We start from the raw sequence: 26855 nt of genomic DNA, 5'->3' as shown, positions 1-26855 counted from the left end.
ATTCAGGCTGTGTTGCGAATGGAATCCATAGTTTTCGTGACACTCCCAATGCGGTTAAACTCCAAGTTCATCACCTATCGGCATGGGGGGTGAGAGGGGGTGAAAAATAAAATGCCACAAATGACCTAGATTAGTGTCGAATCCATAGTTTTCGGAGTCACTAAGCTAACTGGTGACATTCACGATCACATTTAAAATTAGTTACATTTTACACTATAGTTAGAATTCATTATTTTCCTGTCCAATACAAGATTGGGATAAATAAATACCCGGGCAACGCCGGGTAATCAGCTTGTTATTTATAAAATATATTTGGGGACTCATCACCCTTGTCCCCTCGATCCCGACGCTCTATTTGTCACGTGAGTGAGAAGTCACAGAGCCGACCTCCACTGCGGTGTGGTTAGTGTTCCGAGCTGTGGACTTAGAGGTTCCAAGTTCGAACCCTGGACAATGCATGTATCATTGTGTTTGTCCCAAAAATCCATCCATGTTCATTGCTCAACTTCATCGTCTCCATTGGCTCAAGAGGCGGGAAAACGACCTAAAACGACCAAATAGACAAGTCACATGAATCTAGAATACATTCTGGAGATTTTCTCCGCTGCAAGATGATTATTGAAGCGCATTACGAAGCCAGAGATAACAGGTTCGAATCCTGAACAAGTCACTTGCTTCTTTTATTGTTTTTTTCCTGGTCTGTTTCTTATATTCATCATACATCTCCTTTGTAGCGATTAACGTGGGCAGGTAAAAGGAAAAGGTGTGAAAAAAATGGAAGGCAAAAGCTGATCTATTAAACAGGGTGTCCAAAAAGTCACGTAACCGAGACTTTGAACGTACGTAAAACTTATGCTGGGTATTAACTCTGTCCATGTGGGTATCCTTTAAACATTAAACAAGGAAATAATGTTCTACATCAATGTTCAGGATGGGGGAAAAGTTACTAAGGTGTAAAAAAGCTTTTGCACGAAGTAAAACATGGTTAAAATACAGGTGTGGAGTCACGTGCAATATTTTTCGATGGTCCCTGTCGGTATTTATCGAAATGATAAAAAAACGATAATATTTTACGCATTTGAGACGATTTGTTGGGTGAAATTTGGCATATGCATATTTTTTTTTTTCAAAAAAATCCGAAGTTACTGGCAACATTGGTCGTGTCAGAGGGTGACCGACACCTGGTTATGTTATTGAATCAATGCCCAGATGAAAGAAAAGATTTGAAATATATCGTACAGAAAATATGTAGGTTAGGCAGGTCTGTTCTTTATCAGGAATATTATGGTAAATAGCGTTCTCAACTTCATCTTTCACGTAGCTACGCAAGAAAGCACTTCAAAAGTTTTAATGCATTTAGTTGTGTAATGGATGCCTGCAAGGGAAACTTCCGCTTCTTAAAATTCGCATAAGCGCCGCCGACGGCAGAGAGCAGAATTACTTTTATAATCGTACTGGATTCTCAGAACCGAAAGTGCTGCAAGCCTAGTTCCGTTGCCACAGAACTTCGCTTGGATATACTTTGCTTCCGAGGTGATTGCTACCAGAATTCTTTCTCTCATTCACTCTCATTTTATGTTCTTTTATCCTCTTTTTTATCCATTTTGTTCTCTCTTCTATGCATCTCTTTTTCTCTCTTCCTATTTATCAATTTATATTTTTATCTTCTGTTCCTCTATCGCTTTATTTTTCTCTGTTTATATGTTTCTGTTCGTGTTTATGTGTCTTTTTTCTTTCTGTCATTTTCATCTATGTTTCATTCTTTCTTACTCTATAACGTTCTGTCTTCGTATTTTTACTTCGTCTGTTTCCCTCTTTTTCTCTTTCTATTTTCATCTGATTTTTCTCTTCAGTTTTTTGTTGGTCCGTTTCTCTCTTCTTCTTTCTATTATCCTTTATTTCTATCTTTTCAGTTTTCTTTGCTCGTCTCTCTCTCTCTTTCTTTCTATATTCCTTTATTTCTATCGTTTCAGTTTTCTTTGTTCGTCTCTCTCTCTCTATTTTTATTTCTATTTTCCTATATTTCTATCTTTTCAGTTTTCTTTGTTCGTGTCTCTCCCTATCTTTTTATTTTTATTTCTATTTTCCTTTATTTCTATCTTTTCAGTTTTCTTTGTTTGCCCCCCTCTCTCTCTTTATTTTTAATTTCTATTTTCCTTTATTTCTATCTTTTAAGTTTTCTTTGTTCGTCTCTCTCTCTTTTTTCTTTCTATTTTCCTTTATTTCTATCTTTTCAGTTTTCTTTGTTCGTCTCTCTCTCCCTCTCTTTTTATTTTTATTTCTATTTTCCTTTATTTCTATCTTTTCAGTTTTCTTTGTTTGCCTCTCTCTCTCTCTCTCTCTCTCTCTCTCTCTCTCTCTCTCTCTCTCTCTTTTAATTTCTATTTTCCTTTATTTCTATCTTTTCAGTTTTATTTGTTTGTCTGTTTCTCTTTTCTGTCTTTCTATTTTCCATTATTGCTATCTTTTTAATTTTCTTTGTTCGTCTCTCTCTCTCTGTCTGTCTTTCTATTTTCCTTTATTTCTTTGTTTTCAGTTTTCTTTCTTCGACTGTATCTCTTTTTTCTATCACTTTCGTTTTAATATATATTTCTCATTCTTTTCTCTTTCTTTCACTTGTTTCCTCTTCTCACTATTTCTTTCTTTCCATTCAGTTTTCTTTCTTTTTTCTGTTGTTCTCTATCTTTTGCCATCGATGCCTCTTTACATCTCGCTTTCAGTCTCCCAGTTTGGTTTATTTTACCTCGCTTTTAGGCCACTTTTGGCTAATCGCGAAGCTAAAGATGAATGATGATAGGATAAAATTGACGAAGGGACACTCACAAAAAACACTCATTTCCATTCTGTGTTTCTAACCCAGGACCCCTGGAGTAGTAGCGCGCGGAATAATGACTAATTCTACACAAGTGACTAGACCACACCGTAACACTCTCCATCAGGCTTGACTCACATAACCTTCCCTATCGTACCTAGACTGAACAAAACAGTTACCTAATCACAATCTTAATAGATTTTTTTTGTTAAAGCAACCATGGAAAGAATAGAGATGCTGGAGCAATTTCTTTTTCTCGTGTTAAGAATGTATTTCTCGTTCTGTTCCTCTCCCGTTTCCACTTCCCAAAATAGTGAAAACTTTTTCACTAGAATAAGTAAAAGGGGAAACAGTCAAAAGTTAAATTAAATTTATGCGAAGCTGAGCAAATCAAACCCGAGGCCACTTCTTTAAAAAAAAATTACTAAATTGAATCTATGTTACTCCACCGTGGTGGAGTAGTTAACTCAGCGAGCTACGACGTGAAGGGTCCCGGGTTCGTTATTTGTGAGTGTTCCTTCATCAGTTTCATCATAGCATCACATATTCTCATCGTTGCGATGAGCCAAAAGTGGGAAAACAGCGACTCTACATAACAAAAATCAAATCAAATTACTCCAGCGATTTTTTCCATAAAATGTGTTGTTATTTATCTATAGACATTCGAATTTTGTTTCTTTTTGTACTTTTAATTTATCTTTAGATTAATTGCTACATTAATAACAAGGAAGAAGAAGCAGAAGCTTCTTGGGGATCGTAAAATAATATAAACAAAATGCACGAGAATACGTATAGTGTCAAAAATACTTCTTTCAAATTTATTTCAATTAACTGACATCAGTGTTGAAATGGGAATGAACAATGATACGAAAGAAATCATTGTGATCATGAAGGAACTAGACACATGTGTTTTCCACCATAGTACAATTTGATGATTGACACAAATGTAATATTTGGTGCAGGACAAATTTCAATCTCATTTTTCTTTCTTATATGGAAAAACACAACGATAAGATTTTCTCAGTCGAAAGAGAAATGATAGTAGTTAAAAATATAAAAAAATTAGACAAATCGATGGGGAGTGTTTTGAGCTGTTCAAACTTGAAATTTGAACATTTGAACAGTGTGTTCAAATTAGACTAAGTTTCAACCATTGATCATCTCGTAATATTCTACTGTCCTTTCTCAAGAACGCTTCTGTAACTTCATTCGTCCCCGAGATATACGCAATTGAAAATTGCATTTTTGTCAACCCTCATATAATATGTAATTATCATATTTCAGCAAATTCCTTTCACACATGTCGGTTTTGGAGCAAAGTAAAGCTGTGTACCAAAAACCATCAGAGTCGGTGGCATGGAATGACCCGATATATTCACAAAGGTTGTTTTGGACTATTTTACGTATTCTCAGAGACGCTAGTTGAGACTGAACCTAAAGCAGGTGTTTATACACAATTTTCCATCTGTAGGTGTAAACTCTATTCAGAGCATGTAACGTTACATTTAGAGCTAAATTGACCATAAATTGGGCGCTTATGTAAATGTATGAGGGGCAAGAGAAAATTTTGGAGCAGGTTTTAAGGCGGTGTATGGACAAATCACTGACCTGTAGTTTGATGTGGGATGTGAATCTCGAAAATGCGTTACCGTATGGAACGAAAATCGGCAATAATATTATTTCATAAGTAACAAATTAAATGTAAGAACTAATAAATTAAGAATGAAGAAAACTACGATCTTGATTCATATTTAATATTTAACGAAGAATATATTCTGTTATAAATATGCGTTAGTAAGAAAATGAACAACCCTCAGCACCCTATAAAACCCTCCCCCAAATTTTCTCCATAACAAAAATGTCTATTCAAATGCCAAACTTATAGTCTTTTTTGTTCTACATTTATCCGTACACATCCCAAAATACGAACTTACACCCCACCAGAAGGAAAATTCTGGGTAAACCCTGCGTTGAATTGGAGGCACAGTGGTTCGGATCCCACTTTAAACCGTAGGTCCAGTCCCGATTAGCCTTACTGTGCCTAAAGTGGACTTAAAACATCAACTCAAACCAAACCTGCGTTGAATATCAGTCGTAAGATAATGACGTACAAGAAAATAAATAATAATAATAATTCGACGGCTGGTTTTATGTATGCCAAAGCTATGACAACAGAAAAGAATAAAAAATTGTTATTCCCAAAGCTAAAAATATGTGTAAAATAAATATATATTTCTCATGTCCAATACTTAAATTTTTTAGAAAGAAATATATAGATGTTAATATTTTTTAAAACCCTCATTTCCATTGTTTAGAAAGAGATTCAACCAGAGTGGGAATTCAGAATGTCATTGTCTTTTATCCTGTCATTCCAGAGTTTATCCTCCGGGATTTATCCAGACAACGCCGAGGCACTCCAGCGCTACTGCAGCCGTTCCAGGGGAAAGGGTAGATAATGATCCGTCCAGGTTTTGCAGGAGCTCCTACTCCCACGGAGATGCTTCCGAAATCCGCCGCCAGGAGGAAGCAGCGCGCAGATCGTTCTCGGGCGTTTCGAGGAGCAGAAGCAGCGACTCCAAGCGGCAGAAGCAGAACTCGGTCTGACACGGGGAGATTCCGGAAAGAAACCTCGGGAATTGAAAGAAAATGAAACATACTCTTGTTACTTTCTTAAAACATTCCCTCCTCCATTTTAGATTACTTGGTCGCCATTTTGTACTCTATTTTCGTACGGTTTCAGAGTCAATAATGTATTTTCATTCCTCTTTCCGGATTGACAAAAGGAAGATGTTGCTAGATGTGTAATTCTTTCTTGGATCGAACAACGAGTGATGTCTGTTGTTTGTTTATGGGCTGTGAGAGATGATAAAGTGATCTGTAAATAAAGTGAAGTGGCCTGCCGCCTGTGGACAATACAAACAAAAAAAAAACAAGTTTTTGAACCGTGTGTGCACTTATGAACCAAATGATTGTTAACAGACTATTTCGTCTGATTCATTTTGTAAAAAAGAAGATTAAACTATGTGTAGCAACAAAGCTCACATGTACACAAAATATAAGGTATCTAAAAAGTGTTAATGTTTTGTCTTTTAATTCATAACGTTTATCTACAAATTTGCACCGATAGCTTAAAGATTGTACTCCTTTAATTTATTGTTAAGTTGGTGTTTGATAATAGTTCGTCTTTCTAATTGCAAATGCTGACCAATTTTGCAAAAAGCACTTGTAAATGCATTTGTTGTTTCTTGAAAATGGAGGCTCCAGTATATTTCGACAGAGGCGCAACCACGAATGTTTGTCTGGGGGGGGGGGAAGTATCAGAATAAACGTACCAACAACAACAATAATAATAATAATAACATTATTGTTATTATTATTATTATTATTACTAGTGGTATTTGTAGTAGTAGTAGTATCAAAAACGTTATTATCCTCATAAATTAGGTAGAGGTCGGTGCTAAAGCATTTGTTTGGTCAAACGATTTGAAATATTTTCTCAGCACAGTCAATTTCACATTAGCTAATAAAGGAAAACAAGCACAAAAACTGTATTTTTGAATTGCAGAAAATGATTGATAAATGCATTCTGAAGATACATGTGTAACTTTCATGTACAAGATATGTTTTACACATTTGCAACATAGAGCGACATAAAATAAGAAAATTCATGTGCAACATGCTAACACTAAATTGTATACATATTGACTTGTTTCGGATTCAGAGAAAATACATATATTTATATACGCGTTTTGTATATCGTGCACGTTTTTTTCTGTTCCGATAGCATAGCATCCATTTTAATTGCACTTTTCTTTTCTTTCTGGTAAGGTGAGTGTAGCGTCCCCCACTCACCTCTTCAAAAAGAGATTTTGAAACCTCAACACACAATTCGAACTTTTTTTCGTCTTCTTTCAAGAAGTTTGTAGAGAAACTCAACATGAGACTTGTGAATAAATATGCTCGATATCAATATTTGTTCAATATTCCAACAAAAGTCAGGTTTCTAATAATGCTTATAAGCATTAAGCATTAACAGTTCAAAGTTACTTATCTATTGTTTTAGAAAATAGTGTGTGTTAGGCTTGTTATAGAAATTTAACATGCTGCCATCTAGTGATCAAAAGTTAATTAATGCTGCGCAATAGCTATAACGGAAGGAAGAACATTTGACCTGCAGTAGGTGTACACAGCATACATGTAACAAGTGATGCAGCACGTTTAATACTAATATTTTGTGAATTATTATGAATAACAACAGTCACGTTTACAAGTGGCCAAGCTTTTCTTTCATGAGTAAGAGTTTGCAATATTGGCTCAACATTTTTAAATTTTTAAAAGAAATGGGAAACTGGATTCAGTGCGTTGTCTTGTCTCTCGTTAGAACTGCTAAAACAAGTTGTTGTGTTACCAACCACGGTAATATGATATAATAAATCATGTGGGTTCGATTTTATACAAAATTATAATTTAATCCATAACTAAGAATATACATACAACATGGCTAACTCCATGCTTGACAATCCAAAATCAACAAAACAATTGAACATCTATATTCAAAGATATAATAACATCATAGATGTTTCACAATTTAGCTACTGCAACTTTCCCTTCTTCCAAATGACAGCTGCAACCTGTCAGGTGGTTTCCTCCTTCTAAAAGATCTTCGTGGACTGTTCACTGCGGAGGCAGTAACAGCTTCCTCTCGCCCAGTAGTCTGCGGTCTCTCCTCACACGCCCTGTCCTGCGCTAGACACGGAACCATCAAAGATCCAAAAGTTATCTTCTCCACTGTCTGTATCCTGCTAGTGTCGTAGAGGCTTGAGCATTTTACATTATACTCAGTAAATCACTGTTCTACTTCACAGCAAATTATGAAATAACAATAATATATATAGTTCAAAATTACAACACTGTTCTCTGATGAGTATACTTATTATTTGCACTGAATAAATACATTAATTATGCACCAATTACTATGATTCGAACTATATGCCAATCGTTCTTGTTATCTCTCTTCAATTGTTTTCAACAACTGGTTGCTACGCAACAAAACAGTATGCTATAACATTTCCTTCTTTTTCTTTTACACAAGAAGTGATTATACATTTTACAATTTGAAAACAGTCACAACATTCTCCCTCCTTCGGAGAAAAATTTTAGAACATCGGTTTTAAAATTTTTAGATAACATGAAAAACTACAAAGAAAACAGACTTTCTCCTGACATACATATTGTCATTAATTAATAAAGAAAATATTTAAAACATATCATAATTATTTAAAACATATTAACATTTCTTAATAAAAGGCTGTTGAAATCTTTTGAAATTACTTAAGTTTACATAATTCGTCCTTTCTTTCCTGACTGCAATTGAATTTCTTTAAATTGGATACATTATGTGTTTGTACAGTTCCCTTTCCATCCAACGATAACAGTTCACAACAGTTACCATTGGCTTCTTTAACTAAATATGGACCAAGCCACAAGTCCATAAATTTGTGTATTCGTTTACACTCAGCACTGCTTTGTCCATGGTTTTTGACTAATACTATATCATTTGTCTCTATCCTTGTGTATCTATCACTAGTTTCCTTAGGCTTGATTTTATATTTTTCCTTCAAACGAGATTTGGCAATTAAACATTTATATTTCCAAGGAACTGCTTTCAATGTCTCAGGCCAATCAATTTGGTTTAAAACAGGATCTCTTATTTCAGAATGCAAAAATAATTCATTTGGAGTGTATCCCGTTACTTCAGATACGGAATTATTTAAAAGTCCTAAAACAAAACTTAAATATTTTGACCAATGTTCATTATTTTTGCTTATGTACAGTCGTAATAATCTAATTAACTCCTTGTTGTATCGTTCAATAGGATTGGCAAACGGAGAATAAACTGAAGTTGTGATATGCCTTATTTTAAATTCTTCCACAAAAGTTTTCCATTCTCGTGACTTGAATTGCGAACCATTATCAGACAGTAGACTATTACATACAGGATAATGATAAAAATATTGCAGTTTAAATTTATTAATTACTTCTCTAGATGTTGCTTTCCTTAAAGGATATGCCATAAGAAACTTAGACATTACATCTATTACAGTCAATATAAATGTGTAACCTTGAGATTTCGGAAGTGGTCCAATCAAATCAACTGAAATCAAATAATGTGGACTGGTAGAATAAACGTGTAAATCATCCTTTTCATTTTTCAAAACAGCTTGTTTAGTTCTGGCGCAAGTTAAACAATTATTCAAATACTGTTTAATACTGCAGTTCATCTTTGGCCAATAATATAATTTCTTACATTTACTGAAAACCTTTCTATATCCAAAATGTCCTTGCATATCATGCAGTTTATGTAAGATTTTCGGTATTAATGAAACTGGCACAACTAATCTCCAATTATCTTCAGAAACACATTTTAAAAATAAAATGCTATCTTGGAAAGCATACTGAGTCTTACAAGACTTGGAAAGATTTCCGTTCTCTATCTTCTGAATTAAAGCACTACAATATGCGTCACGATGTTGAGACTCCTTCCAGAATTCCAAAGTATCTTCTTCAATAATATCCCATTTTAAGTTATTAATAAACAACTCGGATAAAGAAATATTTCCTGTAGTAGTATCGGGATATCGACTTAATGTGTCAGCCGCTTGATTGTTTACTCCAGAAACATGGTGGATATCATAATCAAAACCTTGCAGTTTTAAACACCATCTATTTAAACGTGGATTTAAAGTTCTTGCTGACTCCAGCCAAGAAAGAGATTTATGATCTGTGAACAAATTAATTTTAGTTCCTGCTACATAAATATAAAATTTCTCAAAAGCAAAAATAATTGCTAAACATTCGATTTCATGTGTACTGTAAGACAACTCATTACCACGAAGAACTCTACTTGCATATTGAATAATCCTGGGATTATTGTGGTGTCTCTCCATTTTGCCATAAAACACCTCCAATACCTTTCTTTGAACCATCTACATTTATGTTAAAAGGTTTAGAAAAATTAGGCTGTGCTAAAGCTTCTGGAGATATAACCAAATCACGTAACCTTTCAAAAGCTTCTACATGCACTTCCTTCCACGTCCAGAGAATATTCGACTTTAGAAGTTCATAAAGCGGATGGGCAACTTCTGCAAATTTATTCACGAATTTTCTTCTCCAGTTAACTAAACCCAAGAATTTTCGAAGTGACCTTTTGTTATTTGGTGTTGGAAAATTTATTATAGCAGAATTCTTGCTACTATCTACCTTAATTTCATTTCCAGAAACAATATGTCCAAGGAAAGCAATTTCTTTAGAAGCAAATTTGCACTTTAAAAACTTGATGGACATATTAACATCTTTCAATTTTTGCAGAACAGCTTCCAGGTGTGTTAAATGCTCCTGCCAAGTTTTACTAAAGATCAAGAGATCATCTAAATAGCAAACAACAAAGTTGTTGAATTCTCTCGTGAAAATTTTGTTCATCCTGTCTTGAAAAATGGACACAGCAGATCGTATGCCGAAGGGAAGATATCGAAATAAATATTGTCTACCACGATATGAGAAAGCAGTATAAAGATGTGATTCTGGAGTTAATGGGATCTGGAAATAGCCACACGATAAATCAATAGAAGAGAAATATTTTGATCCCAAAAATCGTTGTAACATTTCATGAATTGGTTCAACTCTAACTTGAGGACTGATGACATGCTTATTCAAATTTCTAAAATCCACTACTGGTCTCCATAAACCACCTTGTTTTGGCACAATGTGTAGAGGATTTAAATATGGGGAAGATTCTTGATATATGATACCCCAACTTTCCCATTTGGCGAGTTCTTCTTCTAAATTCTTTCTCCTAGAAATTGGTATAGGATAAGGTGCCGTAGCAATAGGTACGTTACTGTCTAACTGTATCTTATACGGTTCTACCTTGGCATGTCTTGGTTTGTCAGAAAATTGTTCGTGATAATTCCATAAGAGTGAAAGTAAATAACGTTTCTGTGAATCACCGATATCTTCAATTGCAAATACTTTATCGTGAATATCCCTCTGAGAAGGCATATAATTTGCTTCAATATCTAACATATGTACATATTTTAACATCCTACATGACTGAAATTCATTCTCAGTTATGTCAGTATCATGCTTCACACCAGATACAAGCTTGTCAGATTCAACACTTATCGTACTAGAATCCTTATTATCTAATGTTGTATACACTTGCTTTCCTGATGAAGTTATTAAACTTATATTCTGGTTCCTAAAATCCACAATTGCTTTGTACTTTCGTAAGAAAGGAACACCTAAAATAATGTCTGCATTAAGTTCTTTTAAAATGAAAAATTCCATGGGAAAGTATTCGCTGTCAATCTGAATATTTATCGTCTTACAACCGACAATTTTGCACTTTTTATTTCCAGCAAATCCACATAATCTAATGTCATCCACCTTGTCCAACGTAAGATTACCAATACATGATGATATCTTACACCAGACCTCATAATTCATAACATTTGCTTGGCTACCACAATCTATTATGATAGGCAAATGACATACAATTCCATGTACAATTGGAACTTCTGTTAAAGGTACAGGAATATCTTCATCGTTAATAACCCAGTCAGGTTCATCCTCAAACCATTCTAACAAAAAATTAATTTGCAAGTTACTTAATGCATTTTCATTCGAAAATTGCATAGAATCACAAACATTACATAAATCATTTGACTCTTCCTTGTGCCTCTTGTAGGTAGTGCAGAGGGAAAGAGGCTCTTCCGACTGCCACTTTAATTTAAAGTAGACTGCCTTTCCAACTGCTGTTGCCTAGCATCATTAAATTGTAAAGACTGAACATCAGAAGTTGGATTTTGAGTCAAATTAGGATTTACAGCAGTATTAGATGTACTCGTCATTATATTACTTTGCATATTGCTGGGCTGATTCCTCATTGTATCACTCACCACTGGCACATCTCGATTTTGTGGTGGACAGTTTTCGTAAACAGAAGGAAACAAAGATCTGTTACTATTATAGTAACCATTCCTAGAAAATCTGTAGTTAGGCTGTCTAAAATTAAGACCATTATCTTGTCTGGAATTCTCATTCGGGATATTTCTATTATTATTACGGTAAAACCTGCCAGTATTGTAAAAATTCCTAGGAAACATCTGATTTCTATTTCGTCGGAAATTTCCAAAATTAGCAGCATTATTTGCATTATATCTTGAACTCATAGATTGGTTTACATTGTCTGAACTATTTCCAACAGAGGCATCCAAATTATCAGAAGGCAGAGTTTGAGTAAAAGAAGAACTAGTACTTCTTGCTTGTCGAATATTTACTTGTCGTACATTTAATCTTTGATGTTCATTCTTCTTAAGACCTTTGTTAGACTTGTCGCAATCTAAATCTTCAGGTAAATGCATAAGTCCTGTCCTACTAGTTCTAATAACATCTAATTTACGAAGCATATTTGTAAGCTGATCCATCGTCTGAACACTATGACAAGCGATATTGTTAGCAACATTATCAGGCAACTGGCTCATTATCAATTGTATAACATCAACATCATTCGGATTGTTCACTAAATTACAATATGTAGAATGTGTTTTTAGTGCAAAGGTTTCTAAACTTCCATGTGCATTTTGGTCGTATTTTTGATTCCTTAAAACAGTTAACTGTGACTGTAACATTTCAGGCGAAGCAAACTGCTGAATAAACTTACTTTCGAAATCAGTATAAGAACAGAAATATCTTTTGTGTGTTCTAAACCAATAAGCTGCTCGATTTGTAAAACAATTCTGAATGCTCTGCAATCGTTTATCAGCAGGCACTCCTATCAGATCTAATGTTGAGTTTAATTGTTCCAAGTATTCTCTTGCAGATTGCTTTTCAACTCGACCTGAGAACTTTGGTAATAAAGACAATTCATTTAACTTCAAATGTCTATCTTTCCTCATGTACAAGGGCAAAGAATCAGAGTTCGGTCTTGTATTACAATCTTCTTGAAAATTATGTGCACCATTACAATTTTCTATTCCATTCACAAATACACTATCATGAATGTTTGGTGACTGTTGATTACCAGCAAAATATGTGCAAGGGTAAGAACGATTAAACCTTTTCCTTCTAGACTCATCGTTATCATTATGAGAATTAAATTCTTTCTGTGTATTATTCATTCTTGAATCTGTGTTATCAGACCTGTCTGGATGAATTTGAGTATAATTAGTAGAACCGGAACACCAAGTGCAAGGATAGTTTGTGTAATTCAAATTACAATATCCTCCATAACTGCGGAAGTCCTCTGGCCTACCTAACATATTTGATGTTGTTTCAGGAAATGCGTTATTCGAGGAAACATCAATGTTATTCTCAGTTTCTACTCTGAGTTTGTTTAAAATACAGCTAGATCTATTCATACAAGAGCAATTAGAATTTTCTTGCGTCTTTCTAGCATTATGTAAAATAGATTGTTTGCGATTTTGCTTCCAACTTACATGCTTAAAATGTGGTTCCCTTACATAAAACGTCTTTACTTTAGTAGTATCCGTAGAGTTAATAGAACTTCCATCTGAATCACTCAAACCAGAATCATGATTATGACCAGTTCCAGAATCACGCCTTACATTTAATCTTCTCGATTGGCGATTTGTAACTTTATCAATACCATGAACTTGAGTGTTCGTATTAGAATATTTGTTATGAGAAGTACCTGTAACAGCACAATCAGCACCACCATAATTTACATTAATTGGTTTGTGCATATTATTCTCAATGACATCAACACGTAATGCAAGCTGTTTCAAATTATTATCGTACTGATTAACAATTTCGAAACACTGTGAAACCTTGGAATCGAATGTTTCAACTTGCGAACAACAATCATCAAATCCACATTTGAGTTTACCTATATCGTCTTTTGCACCTTGCAAAGAACCTTCAATTTCATTTATTTGTTTCTCACGAAGATCTTGTATACTAAGAATGTCTGATATTTTACAGTCATAATTTCGCAAGCTTTCTTGCAACTTCTGGTTTAATTCTGCATTTGAACTTACACATGTTTCTGCTAAAGATTCGATTCTTATTGCTACATCAGAAGCCAACACGTCTATACGGTTATTAACCTGCTTAAAATCAAAATTCATAGATTCAATTTTAGACTGTAACTCGACATTGGAAGCTTCAATTTTGGATTTCAGCTCTTCGTTGGAAGCTTCAAGCTGAGATTTTAAATCTTTGTTGGAATCTTCAAGCTGAGCTTTTAATTCTTCGCTGGAAGATTTCAATTCTCTATTGGAGGCTTCAAGCTGAGATTTTAATTCTTTGTTTGAATCCTCAAGGTGAGATTTTAATTCTTTGTTTGAATCCTCAAGCTGAGATTTTAATTCTTTGCTTGAATCCTCAAGCTGAGATTTTAATTCTTTGTTTGAATCCTCAAGCTGAGATTTTAATTCTTTGCTAGAATTAACTACCACAAACTGAATGCTCTTGATTGTTTCTAGCAGATCGTTAAAATTAGGACTAATACTCTCTTTGTAAGCTGACAATTCATATGGATTATAGCTAGGTTCACAAGATTTACAAAAGTAATTCTCTACCGTAGTAGAATAAATAGACCAATGAACAAGTGACACCTTAAGACAAGAAAAGTGAAACCATGAAAGACATTTATAGCACTGAACAAATCTGATGTCAGCTTTCGTATCACCACAACATTCCACCTTGCGAGTACTGGTATCAGTCTTATCATCAGAATTAACTTCTTGACCTTGAACGTTTGTAAACGTTGCTAGATGTGTGCCCTCGTATTGCATAGCAGTTTTCTTTCTGCTACGAGATTTAGATGAATCTCTGGAAGACATTTTTCATTAACGAAAATAAACTTACACACTTAAATACTTGAATATAAATCAAATGCAGTTAGAATCCGCTTCAATCCCAGACCTACTGAGATTATATTTCACATCATTTATCCGAAGAACTACTTAACTTCAGAGTCCTGTCACACGGTCGCCACTTTTTGCTAGTGTCGTAGAGGCTTGAGCATTTTACATTATACTCAGTAAATCACTGTTCTACTTCACAGCAAATTATGAAATAACAATAATATATATAGTTCAAAATTACAACACTGTTCTCTGATGAGTATACTTATTATTTGCACTGAATAAATACATTAATTATGCACCAATTACTATGATTCGAACTATATGCCAATCGTTCTTGTTATCTCTCTTCAATTGTTTTCAACAACTGGTTGCTACGCAACAAAACAGTATGCTATAACATTTCCTTCTTTTTCTTTTACACAAGAAGTGATTATACATTTTACAATTTGAAAACAGTCACAATCCGACCTGTTAGATTTAAACTTCACTTGATGCAGGTGTACACTTCTCGTTGTTCCACCGGCATTGACCAATAACAAGCATATTCCTAAATGACCCGTAACTGTGGCTCGTACGTATTTCGGAAATCTGGATGTATAATTTCTTGTCCACACTGTACTTCCGATTGATGGTAATTCTTCGTTCATATTGGTCTCATTTCTCACCACTTCCTTATTAGAACAACTCTGAACTCCTATCTGCTGTAACATGAAATTTTGCCTCCAATTAGGCCATAAAATATCCAGCCAAGTTCTTCCTACAATTGGTTGCGGAAATTTTGTTTACAAACAAAAACATTCATATTATATTTCTTATCTCTCCACAATACATCCAACATAACCTGACCTTTTAATGCTAATGGTCTTCAATCAGCATTTTTCAGATTGATATTTGCAGGTTGAATCTTTAAATATGGAAAAGATTTATCGAGAAATGTTTTATCAAACACACTTACAGAAGCTCCAGTATCGATCTCAAAATTAACTAATTTACCATCACAATTCAAATCAATTGTACATTTGTCAGCATTATGCAAAGTTCCAACTACAGAGTTAAATTCAAATTCCCGTTCTTTAGTAGAACCATACTTGTACAACGGTAACTGAAAAGTGTGTAAGGGCTCGCGTGAAATTAACAATTCTTGATGTTCCTAGCTGCATTCGACTTAATAGAATCTTTACATTCTTTTGAAATTACATCAAGAGACACATTACTTAAGCAACTGTTAGATTCAGCGGATTTTCTTTGTAAACTTGATAAGTTTTTATCTGTCGGTTTATTACGAAATCTACAAAATTTCTGAATATGTCCAAAGAATCCACAATAATTACATCTAATTTGCTTTAAATAACATTTACCTCTTTTATGCGTCTTTCCACACTTATAACAAATCCATTGTCTTGAAGTTCCAGGTTTCTCATTAACTCTGCTCTTCTCAAACTGATTATTAAAGTTAGTTTTCCTATTGGAGAAAGCTTGGAAAGGTTTAGTCTTGCTTTCATGAAGCTTATGTACATTATAATCAGTAGCAAAACCTTCTTTTTGATGGAATAGCCGTACATCTTTCTCAACCATTTCCATATTCACGGCAATGTCGCAAGCTTTAAGAAAGGAAACGTCGCCTTCTGATAACAATTTCTTTTTTGTAACTTCACTGCTAACTCCAAACACCAGCTGATCTCTTAGCATATCATTTAAGAATGCTCCAAAGTTACACTTAGTAGCTGCATGTTTAAGATAAACTATATATTCAGACACAGGTTGACCTAACTCTTGCTTCAGAAGATGAAAACGGTATCTTTCTGCAACAACATTATCCTTCGGTTGAAAATGATTCAACAATAAATCTTTTATTACTTCGTATGTTTTACTAGCAACAGAATCTGGAGTAACTAAATCCCTTAAAACATCATATAAATTTCCTCCACAGAATGCAATAAAATGACTAATTTGCTTTTCCTTTGGAATGCCATTAGCAACACAAATCTGTTCAAACCGCTCCAAATACGAATCAATGTTACCTTTATCCACATCGAAAGGTTCCAGAATCTGTCCTTGAATCCCATACATAGTCGCCAAATTGTTGTGTTACCAACCACGGTAATATGATATAATAAATCATGTGGGTTCGATTTTATACAAAATTATAATTTAATCCATAACTAAGAATATACATACAACATGGCTAACTCCATGCTTGACAATCCAAAATCAACAAAACAATTGAACATCTATATTCAAAGATATAATAACATCATAGATGTTTCACAATCTAGCTACTGCACAAGTATAGTTTTTGTTTTTGGAAATATGTATTTAAGTAAAACCTCTTGATAATTACTTTCTGGAAGTAGAACCTCAGTGAGAAACGGACTTCTACTCAAGGAACTGAAGAAGTCTCGCTATACACAAGGACACCTGTCAAAACACTAATCTTGAGTCAGCCATTACCGTTGTCACAGACTCACTACTCCTGCTACAGCGCCTTGAATAACGTAGTGTGGAAAACGACCCAAGAAACTGGTTCCCCAGACGGATGAGAAACATAGATGGCAGTGCGATCAATGTCGGTGCTAATTTTCTTATGAAAGTAATGCGGCTTTCTTAGTTTTTGGAATATATTATGTAGATTTGTTTGTCTTGAAAGGCGCTACGTGAATTGATGGAAACAGTTATATTTGTGGAGTGATTTGCAGTTTCCTCAAGGAGATTTTACACCAATGCGACACGCGACAAACGATACGAGGATTTCACACCAAAGCGACACGGGTCCTTCGGTCGAAGGCAACTTTCATACCGAAGCGACACATGTTACTTGGAAACGAGCCAATCAAGAGCAACATTTCACATCGTAGCGGCATGACGGGAAGCACAGGCCAGCGTTCGGTTGGTGAAATCCTCGAGCGACAAGTGTCGCGTGCCCCTTGTCGCTTTGGTGCACAATCTCCCTAAAGCAAGACATTCATTGCATCGCGCATGCGCGAACAACAAACCACGGCAACATGTTGCAAGCTATTGAGGAAATGGCCCAGTTTGTGCGACGCACAAGCGACAAAGCGACACGTGTGACTTATCGTGTCGCCTAGATCTGTTGTTGTAATGTGCGGTTTTTCGTGTCGCCTATCTGTTGTTCGCACAATTAGCAGCGAACGCTTGCCAATAGACTGAAGGCACCATGTCGCTAGTGTTGCCCACTAGACGAGACTTTGGCCTGTCTCGTCTCGTGGAGTCTCGTAGAAATGCTGTCTCGTCTCGAAAATATTCGTTTGTCTTATGACACATGGTCAATCTCGTCTCGTCTCGAATTTTTAAAAGCCTGTCCCGTCTCGTCCCGTGGGCAACACTACATGTCGCTTGTCACTTAGTTGGGAACTCCCCCTGTAGCGCGTCGCTTCGGTCTGAGCACCCTTCCTTTAAGGAGCTTTCCGACCGAAGTAACAAGTAGCACGCGAATACGCCATATGAACGTGTCGTTTGCTGTTTGGACCCTCATGTGCAATGAATGCTATTTTACAGTCTGGAAGTGTGTGTCACTAGTGTGACAGTGTGAACATCCCGTGTCGCTTGTCCCATTGGTTTGAAAGTTTCCTTACACTCATGTCGATGGCACTAAGAAAGTTTTGTGGGGTTCCCCTCGTCGTTTCATTGAATCATCATTATCATCATCGCCGCGATTAGTTTAAAGCGGAAGAAAAGAGACAGTAAATATCCAAAATACAAATGCTTCAGTGTGTATATCTTTAGAAGAAATGATGATGATGATAATAATAATGAACCTAATTCATACACAAAAATTTAGTTGCCAAGAGCATTCCACGCGTATTTTTTCTCCCGTATTATTAACGAAAGTATGACGATAACAGGACGTGGTCGACTGTCTAGAATGTTCGTTAATATCTTCGCGACCACTGTACCAAATATCATAGCAATTATCACATTCATAGAAATGCTTCATGTAAAACAGGGTTTTCCAACTGGCGGGCCGCATGCGGCCCCCTTTGCCTTTTTCTGCGGCCCGCGAAGCCAGTTTGCAAAATACATTAATTTTATTTATTTATATTAAAATACGTTATTTTTTTACTGAAGGAACGGATGCTCTGTGAAGAAAGACAATATCACAGATAGAATTGATTTTGCAGTCAATAATGATAATCAGAAGACTCTAAAGTGACGTAACTTTCTCTTCACACCATGCATTCCATCCCTTCGCTATGTGGAATGAACTCGCCCGCTTCCGCGAAGGCTTCACTCTTTGTGTTCAGAAACAAACTGCAGAGAGGCGCTATAGAGATCTATTTTACTACGCACGAAGTACGAAGAGATTTCCAATGTTCCAACTCGGATTGTACTGGGACTGATTGTTAAAGTTTGTGCAAATATCGAAATGAGCAATATCTCCAAAAACCGAAATATGGAAAATTAAAATAGCCTCTCTCCAACTTGAATTGCATGATTTGCAAGGCGATGTGTTCCTTCAAACTAGGCAAGAAAAGGGGCCAGAGTTTTTCAAATACCTTTCAAAAGAACGCTTTCCAAAGCTTCGTAGTTTTGGACAAAGAATGACATCGATGTTCGGCAGCACATACACGAGTGAAAGTGTTTTTTTCTTCAATGAAGTTCATCAAGAACCGCTACAGAAGCCGACTGGAAGATTCTTCACTGCTTCACCTTCTGAGACTTTCAAATACAGAAATTCAAATACAACTTTAATAAAAGAAGCAGATCGGGCTCAATTTTCACATTGAACACTTACTATGAAGGATTCTTATTTGTATGGTGTGTCTAATTTCTTTCAATTCATCAATAAGTATTGGGTTTTTGTGAAATAAATTGTAATTATACAATTTTGATTTGTAATTCCATTGTTTTATTGCCTCATTTTAGAAATTTAGGTCATACAAAAGTACTACATTTTCAGTTCAGTACTTACAATTTTTGTAATTTTTAATCGCCCCCCCCCCCAAAAAAAAATGCGGCCCGCCTATCAAATGCTGGATATAATTTTGGCCCTCGGACCTTTTGAAGTTGGAAGCCACTGATGTAAAAGAATCAGACGTTGCAGCGAAAACTCCATTTACTTCCATTATAAGCACACGAATACCAAGCACCGGGTTCAACACCAGCGCCTCTAGCGGATCATTTTCGAGTGGAACCAGCCAGAGTGCGCAGCACTGTGCCGTTTTCCACACTACGTTATTCAAGGCGCTGTACTCCTGCGTCATGAGCGCAGTGTGGCCAGGCCATAACACATGTTAATCTCAAACAATACCAATTTTCTCCGATAGAAACTGCAGGGAAATATTTCTCAAGTTTACACTGTAATGAAATGAATAAAAATGAACAATTATTATTATCATTGTTCTCGTCGTGTTGTTGTTTGATTATTAGTTTTCATCGAATTGCTAATTGCTATTTTCTCCATTTATTTCCGAGACACTCCACTCGTCTAAGAGAGACAGGGGGAGCCAGCCACCTTACAGCCGCAACCTGAGAGGACTAGGAGAGAAAATTGGGAAGAAAATGAGAAGAAGATAGAGAGAAAATTGGCATCATACATCACTCTATGTCCACAGTACGATTGCATACTTCACCAGTAACATCATGCAGCGTGGGTAGTACATAAACCAGGGAAAAGAATAGCAATTGTTGCACTAATAGATGGACCGAGCTGAGTTCTAGGCATTCAAAAAACTTCTGGAAGGGAACAATACCATGTAGACTCAACCCAGACCAGGAATTATATCTTGATGTTTTGAATTTCCACTTTTATTTCCAAGTGTTTGTAGTAGATGCCTTGAAATTTAGTAAAGTGAATGATTATGCAATACTTATGATTCCTACCATCATATTAGTCGGCAATTGTACAGAACAGACGATTTTTTTTCAGAGCATCACATGCAGCAATAGCGGAATTATCAACAACCTTGTATTTTAAAGGTTGCGTTTGCAAAAACAATTTAAAATATTTTAAAATTTTCGTCTGTACCGACTTAAGATAAACTAAGGCTCTGTCCGAAAGGTACAAAGTACGGACTTGAAGTATGGTCTTAGCAGAAGTGACGTCACCTAGTACAGTTCGAAAGCGCCAAGAACAGAAGTACGCAAGTGCACAGCTTGCAGTACAGACGGGAGCTGACTAGGTCACGGGATTTCCACACTCGTTGTTCATTTGTTTAAAATCACGGAGGTGGAAAGCCAGTAACACAGGTTAAATATACATGATGGGTCAGCAAGTTGTTTTAAAGTTCTTATAATGTATAGAAATGTATGTGTACGAACATTTGAAAATGCTATGTGATTTCTATGGTGAAAAACAAGTGTTTAAAACGTGGGAAAAGCAACGAGTACTCAGTTTTATATACTGATCGTATTTGGCGCTGCAGTCGAAATGCAATTCGAAAGACTCACTTCCAGTCCACGACTTGAAGACCGCACTCCAAGACCATACTCGGAGAATGCTCGCTTCAAGTACGGTCTTGCACCTTTCGGACACTGCCTAAGTTCTGAGATAGGTTTTACAATCAATCAGTGATGACCCCAGAGAAATATATATGTAGGGAAAGATAGATATGTTAATGATATGAATTACGGCTTGCGTATGGGGTAAGCTGAGAAAAATTGCACTACAGAGACGAAAATTTGCGACGTGAGTGAGAGAGGGAGAGTAGGAACAGAGAAAGAGAGGAGAGAGAAAGGAGAGCGACAGGATTGACAGAAAGTAGAGAGAGAGAGAAGGGAGAACCAGAGAGAAAAGGGGAGAGAGAAGAGGGAATGGGAGATACATTCCTAGCGGATAAGGCTTATTTTCTTGCGTTAAAAATGTTTCGACATCCGTTTCTCGTTTCGGGATGATACTTGCGGAACAGATTGGGAACTCTTGGAATGTAATCTGTTTTTGTCCTTGCCGCCATTTTGGAAACGTCATTACATACGAACGAGAGCTTAAAACCTTGGTGTAATCCTACTATTATTTAATGTTTAACTCGCTGCTCTTGGCTATTATCCACTAAGTTTGTTTCACATTTATAAATTCCATAAATTACTCTGTTTATTTAATATTTTCCCACTAATTTCATTCTCTGTTTTCCAAAATTTCAGTAATTTGCCAGTTATTTTATTCCGTTTTACGTGTACTTTTTCATTCTTTCATTCAAATTGGAATGGGGCAATCACTATATGACATGATCCACCAGAATTCATTTTTGTGCACATAAAATCTCTCCTAACAAAAAAAATAGATTATTTTTAATACATAAAATTCGACCAACAAGGCATATGGGTTCATTATCGTGAAATTTTGTCTCTTTTCTCAAAGTATGTACTCGTAGTAAGTTAGATCGGTAAAGAATGAGGGACAACATTTTGTGAGAAAGAAAAGGGGTTGTGTGGGAATCTAATCTGAAAAGAGATGGACAGAAAACTTAGGCTATATCAAATGTAGCGAATTGCAGGTATTTTAAAAACAATAATTACTGTAATAATTAACTACTTTGATAAAGTTAAACATTGATTGAGTATGGGTGGATCAACGAAAGTGAGTATCGTGGCTGGTTCGATAGCTGCTACCGTGACAAGTGGTTGCTAGTGGATGCGATGGTACTGTGAGTAATGCGAGTGCCATAGAATGACTCGCATGGCCGTATTTAAACGGGGTTTGAGGGGTGGGTTAGGGTTCAATCCCTGCTGAAACTTCTGGCATGTTGGATTGGTGAAAGTTCTAAATCAAAAATCGAACTTATTTTGAAATACTTATTCAGGGCTTTATAAAAATACAGTAAGGTGACAAGAGTGAGAGAACCCTTCCTTGGAACAATAAAGACAAAATTTTCGAACATTTGGAATTCCTGAAACTCATGCGAAGCAGATTGGAATCTTAAAATAACAGTCCACCCACAACCCCTTCACTTTCACTTCTTGTTGTCCTCTCCAGTGTTGTTTTTGATTATGACTGAAAATTGTCATCTCCCGTCTTTTTCAACTGAGACAGAAACTGCACTCCTATGTTATAGAAGAAAACCATGCTAATACTGAAAACTTCATTCACAGTGCCTTTGTCCAGAAGTTGGCACAAATTTCTGATCTTTTTCACAAACTAAATGTTCTGAATGTATCTCTAGAAGGGGAATCCTGCGACGATCGGACAAGACGTCAGCCTTCAAAAGGAAGTTGCTGCTTTGTAAGAGGAAGATTAAAGATGAAAGAAAGCATTGGTGATTGCTTTTGTACAGTCACGGACACTTCTGGGTAGTAATAACTTCATTGAGTTACAGTGCGATCACTACAACCCAGAAGTGTCCGTGACTGTACATTGAGCATGTTGTTAGAAGAAACAGGACTAAAGTTCAATGAGGAAATCCAAACATTGCTGTATGCCTGTTTTTATCATCTGCTATCCAGCTTGTCTTACAATTTGTATTTGAACTGTTTATCTCTTGAATATCGTATCGCTGAATAAACTGACATAGGCTTATAAACATTTAAAAATTGTACACTGTCTGCATTAATCACACACATTATAGTACCGGGTGTCCCAGAAGTCTTTCCCTGATTACAAACCTTATTCATATCCGCTATATGCAATGTAGAGATGTGAAAGTGGTGCCAATATGTTGGAAAACTAACCAAGTTTATTTGTTGCAGGTTTCAGTAATGTGGCTGTAGTGTAGCAGTGTCAGTGCCAAGGAATCCGGAATTAATGCTCTTGACATCGGGTGGCATCTTTCCATACAATGTTTCTTGAATTTGACAGGAGTTGGGAATGCAGATAAATTCCATTTTTTAAATACCAACTTATTGATGGCAGGTATTCTAGACGAAAGAATTCTGTACATTTGAAAGTTCCTCTGCACTGTTATTGGTGACCAGAGGACATGCTGAGCTTTTAACTGATTTGTGAACATTTCCGGTTTTCTGGGCATTGACACTGCTACACTACAGCCACGTTACTCAAATCTGCAACAAAAAAACTTGGTTAGTTTTCCAACATTTTGGCACCCTTTCACATCTCTACCTTGCATATAGCGGATATGAATAAAGTTTGTAATCAGGGAAAGACTTCTGGGAGACCCGTATTTTCATTACATGCATGTGTACCAACAGTAAAAAACACATGAAGAGATTTTGTGTTGATCTTTCATGGTCACATCGCATGTATTTATCTGTTATTATGAAGGGAGGCGCGTGTAGATTTTGGCAGCGGAGGGAAGTCGGAACAGCTAAAAGTTTGAAAGCCCCTGGTATAGGAGCGACTGTTTGGAATACTGTTAAGAATAAGATAAATTATGGGACAAGTTTCTTTCTGTCATCTTTGGATGTTACAAGCGGTATTATATACGCTTCATTTAACCCCTGTATCTGTGGGACACATGCGACTAAATTAGTTAATTTTCTGAGAAACGATGGACCATATTAGTGTGACGGAATGAGTCCAAAGAAAGCTAACACGTGTTTTTCTCCTATCCAAATCAATTGAATTTTCCATTGGAAAGGGTAGCTTTAATTATTGTGACAGCAGTTGTGAAACAAATTGTGATGCGTACGTATCGTACATCAATGTAAAGGTGAGATTTCGGAGAATACGCCTATAGGCTATATCACACATATCTTACAGATGAGAATTTAAATAATAAATGGAGTAGGAAATCGAGTAACGCCAATGCTCCAAACGGAATCCAATCCGGAATCGCAGCCAATCGGCGGCGCCGTTTCAATCGCCTGAGGCTGCTGGTTTCCCATCATCCATAGCGGCAGCGTGACCGACTTAAGATCGGGTGAGGTTCGGGTCGACTTCGGATGTGCTCGGAACTGGAATGTTATGAAAATGCATGATTTTTTTACTCCGGTTATTCTTTACCTTATCCTCTGTAAGGTATGTATGATATATAGTCGTATTCTCCGAAATCTCATCTTTACATTGATGTACGAGAGGCATCATAATTTTGTTTCATAACTGTTGTCACAATAATTAAAGCTACCCCTTCCGATGGAAAATCCCATTGATTTGGATAGGAGAAAAACACGTTGGCCCGTTGTTTAGACTCAAATCCTGGTTTTGTCGTCTGCAGTGACGTCACCACTAATATGATCCATTGGGCGTGCGGTTCTAAGCTTCTAAGCAGTAGCTTCTTCGCTCTGTCTGAATACAGATGACCACAGTCTCCGCTTGTGTCCCTTAGTGTCTATGCTTACTAGGCTATTTGTATCTGTGAGATACAGGAGACCGATTTCATTCTGTTTAATGGTAGCACAGCCTGATTGTAAAATGGACTGTTCGGATTCGAAAAAAAAGATGAATTCATTCGTTCCATGTCCTACAGCAGTATTGGTAAATGCAATGAATACGATATCATCAGTGATAAGGGTCTGTCGGGAATTGTGATAATGTAAAGGTCAGATAATGTAATTGGGAGACTGAAATGTGATAAAAAACTCAATATGCTGACCAAGGCAGAAATTTATTTTATCATAAAACATAAACTAAACGTAACGTTTCAACCTCCTAGCAAGGTCTTCAGACTCTGTACCAAGTACAAATGTAACTGAAGTTAAACAAAGAATGAAAGAAGGTGTTAGGAAGAGTGGAAAGGACAAGAGAGAAAGAGGAGAGAAGAAGGAAGAAGATTGAAGGAAATAGAGCGTGAGATAAAGAGTCGAACCACATTCTCTTTCAGGTAAAAGTACAGTTGACAAGGGAAAGGCACCTGCTAGATTGTTCCAGAACTACTTTCTAATAGTCTGGAGGGGAGTATTTTTGTGTGTATAAATATATATATCGTCCTGTTGTGTACCTGGTTACATTTGTACTTGGTACAGAGTCTGAACAAGACCTTGCTAGAAGGTTGAAACGTTACGTTTAGTTTATGTTTTATAATAAAATAAATTTCTGCCTTGGTCAGCATATTTAGTTTTTATATCATGGAGACAAGGCTTAATGGTGTTATAAATGAAATGTGATGATTGCTATGAACGGCAGAGTGACGCATACAAATAAATTTGTTGTAAGGTGTCAATAAATATCATATGTAGTACTAATGCAATATTTTTAAGGTGCTTAAGAATCATTATATGTAATACTATAATAAAATAAGGTGAAAATTAAAAGGTAATCACAAATATTTTATACTCTGTCCCGGCTATCTTTAGAGGAAGGCCACGCATAGCGGCAGAGAAGAGGAGGGATCGAGTGGGCAGAGCGAAGCAGTACACGCTGCTGCGATGGCTGGTAACAGAAGTCGCTTTCCCCCTTCCACGCAATGCTGTTTCATCTCACATGCTCATTGGTGGAGCCATCTCGCGTCACTACTTTCGCAGAGACTTGTTTTCGTTCGTTTGCTCCAGAGATAGCCGGACAGAGTTTAGTAAAACCGTACTTGGATCTCACAGATACAGCACGACCGATCCTCTTAATTTCCTAGGTACGGCCTATGAAGGTTTAAATAAATAAATAGACTCCTCGTTTATTGTTGAAAAAAATATGTAATGTAAAATATGCACTTTATGTGCAAAATTGAACAATATATGTATCTACGGATTACCGAAATATGCAAAATATGTAACGTAAATGTATTTCAATTTACTTACATTTGGTCAAGACAAAAATTATTTTTTAAATGTGCCTTTACCAGAAAACACATGAATTTAGAAATCCTCAATCAAAGTACAATCCATCCTCAACGTTGCGATTATTTCGGAGAGACGGAAAAGCAATGTAAATAAACTCTGGCAAGAAATAAACTTCTTAAGCGTCTGAAACGTGTCAAAGTACGTAAAATTTACTGAATAAAATGAAAAACAAAAGGTTGCAGTTGCGAGGAAAAAGAAGAAAAAGTGTCACTTGTTGTGACGTGTCATAAGGCGTTACTTCCCGAACGGTTTAACACAGCGAGAGCGACAGCCGGGCAGAGATTCCGAGGGAAGAACAAGAGATAGGAAAAACCACGGGAGCATTCTGGCGACGAACACAAAAGAAACACAAACATTAAGAGACTTTTATAAACACCTTTGCCCTTGCCGGACTCGCGACTTTTTTCGTTCCTCCCGCAGAACAACGCGCGTGCGCACAACAACTACCCAGCGGAGACAAAAATATACGCTCGAGCGTTCTTTTCGAGGACGACTCTGCGTGTGAGAATATCCCCCCTCCCCCCCCTCCT

At 36.3% G+C, this 26855-nt stretch overlaps 1 protein-coding gene across 1 annotated transcript in view; it reads left to right on the top strand.

The window, feature by feature from the left end:
• Window positions 1–5617, top strand: part of LOC145991747 (cyclic nucleotide-gated cation channel subunit A-like) — a 48352-nt gene extending 42735 nt beyond the window's left edge. The window contains exon 6 of the mRNA XM_083127800.1: window positions 5188–5617. Coding sequence (XP_082983926.1) covers window positions 5188–5416 — 229 coding nt within the window. The 3' untranslated portion in view covers window positions 5417–5617. The remainder of the gene's footprint in view (window positions 1–5187) is intronic.
• The last annotated feature ends 21238 nt before the right edge of the window (window positions 5618–26855 follow it).

Source organism: Lepisma saccharinum, chromosome 8 (genome assembly GCF_977018435.1).
Source record: "Lepisma saccharinum chromosome 8, izLepSacc3.1, whole genome shotgun sequence".
NCBI lineage: Eukaryota > Metazoa > Arthropoda > Insecta > Zygentoma > Lepismatidae > Lepisma > Lepisma saccharinum.
This window is presented reverse-complemented; position numbering and strand designations above follow the sequence as displayed.